Raw genomic sequence first — 11,110 nt, 5'->3', positions numbered from 1 at the left:
ACATCCAATCATCATTAACTAGACCACTTCACTTAAGAGAGACCTACATAAATTCTATTGTTATTTCTGCTACGCTATAAAAACGCTACAATCACATTTGTTGGTTATAATTTATAGGTTATGTTATTTGCAATTCCTTCAAATTCCTAAAAAAGCTTCTTGATATAAATCAATTCACTGCACAGTCCAGTACAGTCTCGCTTCGGTATCCGTGGGAGCTGGCACGCGGCTGCCCATGCTTACTCGACTCGTCTGAATTGTGGTTAACACGCTCTGACAAAATGTTAACATTGACCTTTGCTTTATTAGTGCTTATTGTTACTGGCTACATACTGAAATCCATAGTGAAGCCGAAGAAATTCCCTCCAGGTAAATTAGGAGAAGGCATTACACTCGTTACTGTATCATACCATATCCTAAATATCATTTACTTAATAGTTCAAAGTTCACGTTATCAAAGTCGACTTAACTTTCTTTGATTCAGAATTATAGTATTACAAATCGCGGATAATTTAACAAGTCGTCTCTCAATTTCTACTCTGTCTATTTTAATAGTTTGACACGTGCATCAAACTAGTGGTTCGGCGTTTGTTATCTAAAGATAGATCGTTTTCTGAATGTACTCAAAGTGTTAATGGAACTCGGTTGTTATTTAAAGTATTAATAATAACGTTGTTATACAGAAACTATGTCTAACCTATGTACTGTTCGCTTACAAGAAGATTTCCTGAAATACAAGTAAGTGTGTATTATGCAAGAACTTAAATATTATGCAATGATATTTATCATAGAAAACATGTCGAACTATTGCATGAGAGTTATTAAATTACAACAATTTTGTGTTTAAGCGACACCAAAAGTTACGTACACACAACGTTAAAATTGTTAATAATTTTAAATAATGTATCGGTACATTTCGTCGTCACCTTAACTGATATTAACGTAATATGTGTTTATCGATAATTGATGTCCAATTATTTGAAATTGGATAATGGTTAATATGAGTACACTATTATGGTAGGAGTCATATTTTGTTATTAATTTGAGCAATATAATACAGCATACCAACTAATTTAGTTAATAAATCTAGTTGTCTAGGTTATACAGTTCTTCGATATATACTTGAACAGAAATATTATTTATAGCAGTACTTTTAAAATAGAGTTCAGAAATATTATTTATTAAAATTGATATTAAGGTGATTACACCTTTGCGTTTGAAAAGAATGTTGTTTTTAAAAATTGACAAAAAGTCAGCACTCTTTTGCGGTTAAAAGACACTAAACTTGAAAAACTAATTGAAATAGCATTAAGCAGAATATCGCAGATCGTATTAATAAAATATTAACTGAATTTGAAACCAACTCTATTTTAAAATAGCAGGCAATCTTAAGTCCGAGCATGCGAAAAACTATTGAATAAAGATACAATAAATAATTATACAATACGAAAGAGAGGAATGCAGGCTCCAATAGATTCTTGGAATGACTTATTGTGATTTAAAAGACCGCGTGCCGTCTGATATCACATGAGATGCCATTCTGCATTCCTAGAGATCCAGTCACAAAGTTCCGTATTTTATCCACAAGTTGTCGTAAATAGCTATTAGTCTTTGTGGGTTTATTCCGTATAATTAAGTTAAGTTATAGGATTTATTTCGGATATTTTTTTTTACTATTCTAATGCTATAGTCGCTTGCCTTTACAGCTTCACTTGACCACATGAGGCGAGTGCTGATGGCACTCCAAACCGAAGGAAGTGCTTATGGAGCGGCTGAGTGACAACTCCCGCCTGACGGATTCGATTTTAGTATGAGGGCACCGGTTGGGGTTCAAACCTCGGCTCCGACCGTTGTAATTTCGATCCCCTTTTGAATTAGACGAGGACGGATCAATAGCCCCCAGATTAGCAATGCATTTGCACAATACAGGCGTAACTTACCGTCCATTAGTTAACCATCTACCATCACGTGATTATTTGCTACATTTGCTAATCCAATTACATAAAGACTAAAATATGTTAGTTTAAGATAAGTAAAACTGGAAATAAATCTCTACGGGTCAGCCAGTAAGTAATATGATATTTTATGAGGAGAAATTGATATTATAGGTTATACGTAATAGTGATACATTATTGTGATGATTAAAACTTATAGAGATTCCTAAAGATATTACAAACAAATTGTATTTAGATTTAATTCTTAAAAACTCCGAATTAATAATAAAATTCAGGATCTCGTTTTTGTTAAACAAAATACTTCTCCCCTTGTTGACTGTTATATTTTACTGTTTCTTAAGTATCACGTATTTACGGTTCTGTTTCTATGTAGATAGGGATGTAATGGATATGAAATTTCGGATACGGCTAAGTTTCGGATGTAGGAGTGATTATTATACCGGATTCGGATGCGGATATGAAATTATTTCGGATTATCCGTTAGTTTCGGATAATTTCGGTTACGGATATTAATTTTTTAAGGAATTCCAAAAGTAAAATACAAATAGGTAATAAAATGGTTACATAACGTGTTATTTCGGATTCGGTTACGGTTACGAATATTTTTTTATATCGGATATCAGATAGTTTTAGTTACAGTTACGGACAGTCTAACATCCCTGATTGTAGACTAGATATAAAACAAACAAAATAACTATTTTGTTTATAGTTGAAGTATGTAGTCAAAGTGAAAATACATTAATATATGGTTGTTGTGTAAAAATGCATGGGGGTGTGTGTCACCTTTTTCTCGTTGTTTAAATATATTTATTAAGTTTTTTTTTTCGGACTACTCTAATGCTGTTGGCCGCAGCTGGCCTTTACAGCTTCACCGGACGTTAAGGGGCGAGTGCAGATGGCACTCCAAACCCGCGGAAGGACTTATGGAGCGGCTGAAGGCCAACTCTCGCCTGACGGTTACGACATTAGTCTGAGGGCACCGCTAGGGGTTCAAACCTCGGCTCGCCGTCGTAACATCGGTCCCCGTTTGAATTGGACGGGGGATTGATCGAAGGGGGATTTATTTATTAAGCACATTAAAAATATACTTTTTGCACTACTTCTTTCTTTTTTTTTCTTCTTCTCTATATAAATTATGTGTGTGAAATTTCATACTCCATCCGAGGAATTATCGTAAACAAAGTTTGCTTCCCGTAATATTACGATTATCAGTTTTTTTCTTTTTTAGAGATAACCAACGCTATCTTTTACCAAATGTATTTATTGCGAATATTGTCACAGCAATGTAGGTTAGTAGTAGTATAGATATGCAATACTCGCGGCTTCGTCCGCGTGGAATTTAACAAAAAAGGTAATTAGACGATTTTTATAAAATAAAATTAGGCTTAGTTACTCCTTATTACATTAGCTACTTGCCAAAAAAGTCACATCAAAATCGGTCCAGCCATTTCAAAGATCAGCCGAAACAAACAGACAGACAGACAAAACCTGTAAAACATGTTATATACATAACATAACTTTGGTGTATGTACCGTATTTATATTCATATGCATGTAGTAAGAAAACGGTTATTTCAATATTACAAACAGACACTCCAATTTTATTTATATGTATAGATAGTATAGTATGTAGGTCTTATTTTTTTTTTAATTTTATTCTCATACTCTGGTCTTACATTTGAACTTTTAAAAAATAACCATATGGAACATGCAAAGTCATGGCAACACGACTAAATACAGGAAATGAATGTGCTGCTAATCTTATCTAGACCAAAGGATGTTGTGAGGGGAGACCTGTTCAACATATCTCTACCTTATCTTTACTTCTCATTTATTGTACAGAATAGCAATTTATGACAAATATTTTTAAACTATCTGTTCCCGCGATTCTGTCCGCGTGGAATTTTACTTTATTTTTCTGAAATAAAAGTAGCCTAACCAAAAAAAAGCCTTACCAAAAAAAGCCCCGTCAAATCGGTCCCTGTATATGTATCAGTTATCTAGTACCCATAACACAAGCTTTAGCTAGCTTAACTTGGGTCTAGATGGCGCTGTGTGAATTGTTCTGATATTATTATTATTATATTATTATTATTTCTTATAATACCTTCAGGCAGAAGCAGTAAAAAGGGACTATTGGGGTCGGCAAGTAACAGCTAAACATACAGCAGTTCCTGCAATTTCGTCCGCGTGGAATTTAGCTAACTAAATGTTAAATTAAAAGATAATAAAAAAAATAGCCTAAGTTCCTCCTTATTACATAAGCTACCTGCCAAAAAAAGTTCCGTCAAAATCGGTCCAGTCAATTCAGAGATTAGCCGGTTCAAACAGACAGATAGACAGACAAAAATTGTAAAAAATGTTATTTTGGTGTAGGTACCGTTTTTTATATTCATATGCATGTAGTTATTTGAAGTAAGGAAGTAAATAACGCGATGACTGCGAACAGGGATGAATGGAAGCGAAAAACATATTACGCCGACCCCAAATAAATGGGATAAGGATGAAGCAGATGATGATGATGATGATGCATGTAGTTATTTCAAGATTACGAACAGACACTCCAATTTTATTTACATGTATAGATTACATAGCACTCGTACATCTACTCATACAATATTGAGAATGAATGTACACTTTCAATTAATACTTTTTTATTACAAGTGGTGAAACCTGTTTCGTTATACTTTTTATTTTAAAAAACTAATCTTTACATAGTAAATTAAATCGCAGCTGCTGTCTGTTCGGTTAGATCTATCTTTTAAATTATATAACGGGTTTTAATTCTTTTATCTGATATAGATATAGTGATTCAATATATTTATATCTTACTAGCTGTCCCGGCAAACGTTGTTTTGCCATATAAATTAATAATGCTATAAAAAAAAGTGTTTAAACCCCTATTTGGGTTGGTAATAGAAGAGTGAAAATTTAGGGTTGTATGTATTTTTAATGATACATAATAAAAAATTTTGTCTAAAAAATAAAATAATAATGTCAGGTGTGGACAACCCTTATCACTTAGGAGTATGAAAAAAAATAGTACTTAGTCCATTCTCAGACCTACTTAAGATGCATATTAAATTACATAAAAATCGGTCTATCCATTTCGGAGCAGTATGGTAACTAACATTGTGACACGAGAATTTTATATATAAGAATGTATTATAAACGCTAATGTTTTGAGTATGGATGGATGTTTGTTACTCTTTCACGCAAAAACTACAGAACGGATTTTGATGAAACTTTACAGTAATATAGCTTATACATCAGAATAACATATACATAATTTTATGCGAGTGAAACCGCGGGCACAGTTAATGTATACTGAATGCGTGTTATAGCATAGAACAAGCCAAGAATTTCAAAGTTTTGTAATACATCCGCGTGATGATCCCTAATATATATATATTTTTAATGGTCTATCTATCTATCTATATATTTATTCACTATATATATATATATATATCATTGTAAATAGTGATATTATATTTATTTCCTTAATTTACTAAAATATTTTATTTTTCTATTTATCAGTATATATATCTATACCTACTTATAAATAAAATGGGAATGTCTGTTTGTAATATTGAAATAACCGTTTTTTACTACATGCATATGAATATAAATACGGTACGTACACCAAAACAAAATTTTTACAATTTTTGTCTGTCTGTTTGTTCCGGCTAATCTCTGAAATGACTGGACCGATTTAGACGGAACTTTTTTTGGCAGGTAGCTTATGTAATAAGGAGGAACTTAGGCAATTTTTTTTATTATCTTTTAATTTAACATTTAGTTAGCTAAATTCCACGCGGACGAAATAGCAGGAACTGCTGTATGTTTAGCTGTTACTTGCCGACCCCAATAGTCCCTTTTTACTGCTTCTGCCTGAAGGTATTATAAGAAATAATAATAATATAATAATAATAATATCAGAACAATTCACACAGCGCCATCTAGACCCAAGTTAAGCTAGCTAAAGCTTGTGTTATGGGTACTAGATAACTGATACATATACATTTATATATTTTTTTTTAAATACATACATATTATACGTAGAAGACACCCAGACCAATACAAACAATCATAGTCATGAATACAAATGTTTGTACCGTGCGAGGAATCGAACCCGCGATCATAGGGCGTAAAGCGGTGTTCTAGACCGCTGGACCGCCGAGGTCATCAAATCAAAAGAAATCAGTTGAGGCTATGTACTTATTTATATTGCAGAAATATTTACACTAATGAGATAAATACAAGAAGAGTTTCGGTCCCGAGCCAAATTGTTTGTTACTTTTTTTCAACAAATACACCTACAAGTAAAATGGTACTGATTACACCGACTTTCGATATAAAAAGAAGTTCATAAAGCTAAGCTCAGTTTAGCAAAGCAAAACTCAACTCACGCGTGATTTAAAACGCAAACATTGAAGTTATACTCTATGGCTATTTGCTATTTTTTTTATCAAATATTGAACTGCCCGCTGCGCCGAGTAGTATTCAGCGCGTTGTTTTAAAAACTCACCAACAGAGAGAAAATACTAAAATCAACAAAATAATAGCAAATAGTCATACTATTTGCTATTTTTTTTATCAAATATTGAACTGCCCGCTGCGCCGAGTAGTATTCAGCGCGCTGTTTTAAAAACTTACCAACTGAGTGAAAATACTAACATCAACAAAATAATAGCAAATAGTCATACTGTTTGCTATTTTTTTTATCAAATATTGAACTACCCGCTGCGCCGAGTAGTATTCAGCGCGCTGTTTTAAAAACTTACCAACAGAGAGAAAATACTAACATCAACAAAATAATAGCAAATAGTCATACTATTGGCTATTTTTTTTATCAAATATTGAACTGCCCGCTGCGCCGAGTAGTATTCAGCGCGCTGTTTTAAAAACTTACCAACTGAGTGAAAATACTAACATCAACAAAATAATAGCAAATAGTCATACTATTTGCTATTTTTTTTATCAAATATTGAACTGCCCGCTGCGCCGAGTAGTATTCAGCGCGCTGTTTTAAAAACTTACCAACTGAGAGAAAATACTAAAATCAACAAAATAATAGCAAATAGTCATACTATTTGCTATTTTTTTTATCAAATATTGAACTACCCGCTACGCCGAATAGTATTCAGCGCGCTGTTTTAAAAACTTACCAACTGAGTGAAAATACTAACATCAACAAAATAATAGCAAATAGTCATACTATTTGCTATTTTTTTTATCAAATATTGAACTGCCCGCTGCGCCGAGTAGTATTCAGCGCGCTGTTTGTAAAAACTTACCAACTGAGAGAAAATACCAAAATCAACAAAATATGTAGAATATCATGATTTTTTATTCTGTTTCCTTACATGTGTGTTGAAAAATATTCAACGATATATGCCCGTATTTGATTGATCTCCCGTACAATTCAAACGAGTTTCGAACCCCTAGCGGTGTTCTTAGACAAAAGTCGTATAGGTCAGGCGGTAATCAGCTTTTAGCCGCTCCTTGAGTCCTTCCGCGGGTTTTTAGTGGCATCTGCACTCGCCCCCCATCGTCCGGTGAAGTTGTAAAGGCCAGCTGCGGCTAACAGCATTAGAATAGTCCGAAAAAAAACACGGCCCTATTACGCTCTCGTCTTCGGTACGGGATGAAATTCGGCGTCGTGTGTTATAACTATTATAACGCACTTATGTCGTAATAGACTATTACCATCATAACTAGGGAACAGTGGGGAGAGGGGATTGATAGTAATGTGGACTAATGATCCCATTGCTAGCAATCCTTTCCAATCATTCAATGGTTCCTCCTGGAAACCATTGTGATAAATTCCCGGTGAATTTGTCACGTTGGGCTAACAGATCTGACTTCATGTTCATCTTATCATCCTCCACTGGTGCCCCGCCAGCGTAAACTCTTAGCGCAGGCAGGTACAACATTCCATTATCATCCACTAAAAAAAATTAGGGAACAGTGTAATCATGCGATGATAAAAAAATCAACACAATGACATCGTAGATTAAATAGAAAATTGTCATTTTTCAAAATTAGAAACTAGAATTACCTCCTTTTATGACTCAATTAAATTAACCACGCCGTCTTAATCATTATCTAAATACTTTTAAAATGATATATAATACTTCTGTCTAAATATTTGTCAAAACTTTGAAGGAAAAAAAAATTATTTAAATAAATTTAAAAACTTTAAATGCTTGTCTTGTAAAAAATGTACTTTTTGAATTGAGCCATTTTTCTATTTAATCGACTTATTGTCATTCATGTATAAATCCATTCATTCTGTTAACCCGGAACCTCTAATCTACATTCACAACATCTAATCATCCGATCCATTACAATTAGTAACTTAAATAACACTTTATATTTTCTAGTTGTTCTTTTCTCTTAGGAATAATAAAGTGATTTGCCTGTTATATAAAAGAAAAACAAGTAAAAAGATGGTGCACTGTTTCTACTAGAAAATTAACAACTAATATAAAAGGAAATATTTTATTAAAATGCTTTTGTAACGGGAATTGTTACTGAAAACAATTATTAAAACGTATAAATGTTCAGTGTAATAAATAAAGGAAATTGATGAAATATGTTCCGGTAAAAAAACCTTATACAGAGACTCCATATAAAGTAGAAGCCTAGCTGTATGTACACATAATATAATACCTGATCGGAATATGGAACACATTGATTGTAAATGCATTTAATTTAATTGGACAGAGAAATATCATATTCATTACGTTGATTGTTAAATATAAACTTTATATTTTTATTTAACAAAAACTTATTCTAAGAGCTAGATAGACAATGTAATTGCTTTCTGCTTCCGCAGAATAAACAAATTACTTAGCTGCGTTAATATCACTTGAATCGCTTTCTTGTACCTATTATACTTCATTTTATATCGCACAGATAAAAAAAGTCATACGTTTGCATTAAACTTGGCTCGTTCCGTGAATATAAAATTAAACCTGATAAAAACTAGACTAGGCTGTATGGTAATTGATCTTTGCCAGTTTCATCATTAAAAAAAGAACTGAACGAATGGGGGGAAAAATCAATATAGAAGACTAAAACTGTAATATTTTGTTTTTGCCATTTACGCCTTCAACAGTGAGAATGGCATTTTATTTTTAATTAAAACTTTAGACTTTTTTCTTTGTTCCAGGTCCAGGCTGGTTTCCTTTCCTTGGTTCAAGCAATGTGGTACAAAATATGTCGAAGATGTACGGCTCCCAGTGGAAAGGTCTTTCCATGCTGGCCAAAGAATATTCAACACAAGTTCTTGGATTAAAACTGGGAAGAGATTTAGTGATAGTTGTATACGGTGAGAAGAATATACGGCAAGTCTTTACTGAAGCAGAGTTCGAGGGAAGACCGGATAACTTCTTTTTAAGACTGCGATGTCTTGGGAAACGAGCAGGTAAATATAATGTGACCAGACGTCCCGTAATGAACGGGACAGTCCCTTTTTATAATTACGAGTCCCGGTGTCCCCGAAACGTACTCTGGGACGCAAAATTGTCCCGTTTTCGGTAACGGTGCGAAATTTTGGGTAGACGAGCCGGTTGTTAGTTGTTGGTAATTAAGGTGAGTATAAAAAAAATGTGCCAAGAGTGTCATTCTTACTTAAATACTTCTTAAAAAGTCAAATTTGTTCCTCCGATAACAAAACATTTTATTTTTATCGGATAAATATAAACTATCTATGAATAAACAAAATGTTTAATTATATTTATCGGATATATTTCTTAATTGATAACTTTTTTTGAATAGATAATTTTAAAAAAAAGTTTTTTTCATTGGCTGTCTGTTAATTGTGTCCCGTTTTGAGTCGAAGAATAAATGGTCACATTAGGTAAATATAACTACATGTGTTGAGTCATGTTAGAACATGCTCTATCTATGCTCTATATATTATAAAAATGGATAGATAAATTCTTTATTCAATTAAACATATACAAAATCGTATATATATTTCTAAATATATATAACTTAAAGGTGACTGACGTAGTAATCTATCAAAGCACAGCCCAAACCACTGGACGGATCGGGCTGAAATTTGGCATGCAGGTAGATGTTATGATGTAGGCATCCGCTAAGAAAGGATTTTGATTAAATCTACCCCCAAGGGGATAAAATAGGGGATGAAAGTTTGTATGAAACTTTGTCCATTTTAAACTTATCGGGCTGAGACTTTGCATGCATAAAGCTACTATGACGTAGGCATCCCCTAAGAAAGGATTCATAAATTCCACCCCTAAGGGGATAAATTAACGCGAGCTAAGCCGCGGGCAAAAGCTAGTCCTGTATATAATTCATACGCGCAACAACACCGCTTTATTTCAAATGATTGCGGGTTTGATTCCTTGCACATACAAACATTCATGAGTATGATTGTTTATTTCTGAGTATTTTTATGTATGTGTTAACAAAAAACAATGTATTACTTAACTCGTACTCATAACACAAGCTCTGATTAACTTAGGACTAGATGGAGCTGTGTGAATTGTCTTGGGTTGTTACTATTGTTATATATGTATGGTTATGAATACACTTAGACTATTCATATACCAAATTCCATTAAAATCCGCTCAATCACTTAGGCATTAGTGAGTTATAAAACAAAACATCTACCATTTCAGTGTAAACATGTTTATAAAGTTTGAAATAAGTTTATATATATAACATTCCTAGAAAAACATACAATGTGATCAATATTGTCTTAGAATATTTATTGAATAGTTGTTACCTACGGTTTTGTTTGCATTTGATATGAAAGATAGCCTATATATTCGTCCAAGCGATAAACATTCTTATCGTTGTTCGGGTTGATGATGAAATGATGATGAAGTCTGAAAATTTAGGGTTGTGTGTATTATTTAATGGCGAAAAATAAAAAAGATACAAATATCATATCAATAAAACAATTTTTTTGGCGTTGAAACTACTTACGGTTTTATAAATATATAACAATACTGTCTCAGACCTACCAAATACACATGTTACAAAATTTCATCAAAATCGGTTCGGTAGTTTAGTATTCCATCGCGTACAAACAACATGATACGAAATGTTTTTATATATTAAAATATAAGACAATTTTTGTTAAGAATAATTCTCTTTTGGATTTTTCGACGAATAAAG

At 32.9% G+C, this 11,110-nt stretch overlaps 1 protein-coding gene across 1 annotated transcript in view; it reads left to right on the top strand.

Moving 5' to 3' along the window:
• Positions 1-216: 216 nt before the first annotated feature.
• The window catches only part of LOC131851266 (probable cytochrome P450 305a1), a 53,312-nt gene continuing 42,418 nt past the window's right edge, over positions 217-11,110 (top strand). Inside the window, exons 1-2 of the mRNA XM_059201745.1 lie at positions 217-369; positions 9,132-9,386. Of these exons, the coding sequence (XP_059057728.1) occupies positions 282-369; positions 9,132-9,386 (343 nt within the window). The 5' untranslated portion in view covers positions 217-281. The remainder of the gene's footprint in view (positions 370-9,131; positions 9,387-11,110) is intronic.

Source organism: Achroia grisella, unplaced genomic scaffold (assembly GCF_030625045.1).
Source record: "Achroia grisella isolate CSIRO2021 unplaced genomic scaffold, CSIRO_AGI_Agris_v1 utg1173, whole genome shotgun sequence".
Lineage (NCBI taxonomy): Eukaryota > Metazoa > Arthropoda > Insecta > Lepidoptera > Pyralidae > Achroia > Achroia grisella.
Note: the sequence above shows the minus strand (reverse complement) of the source record. Positions and strands in the feature narration are given on the sequence as shown.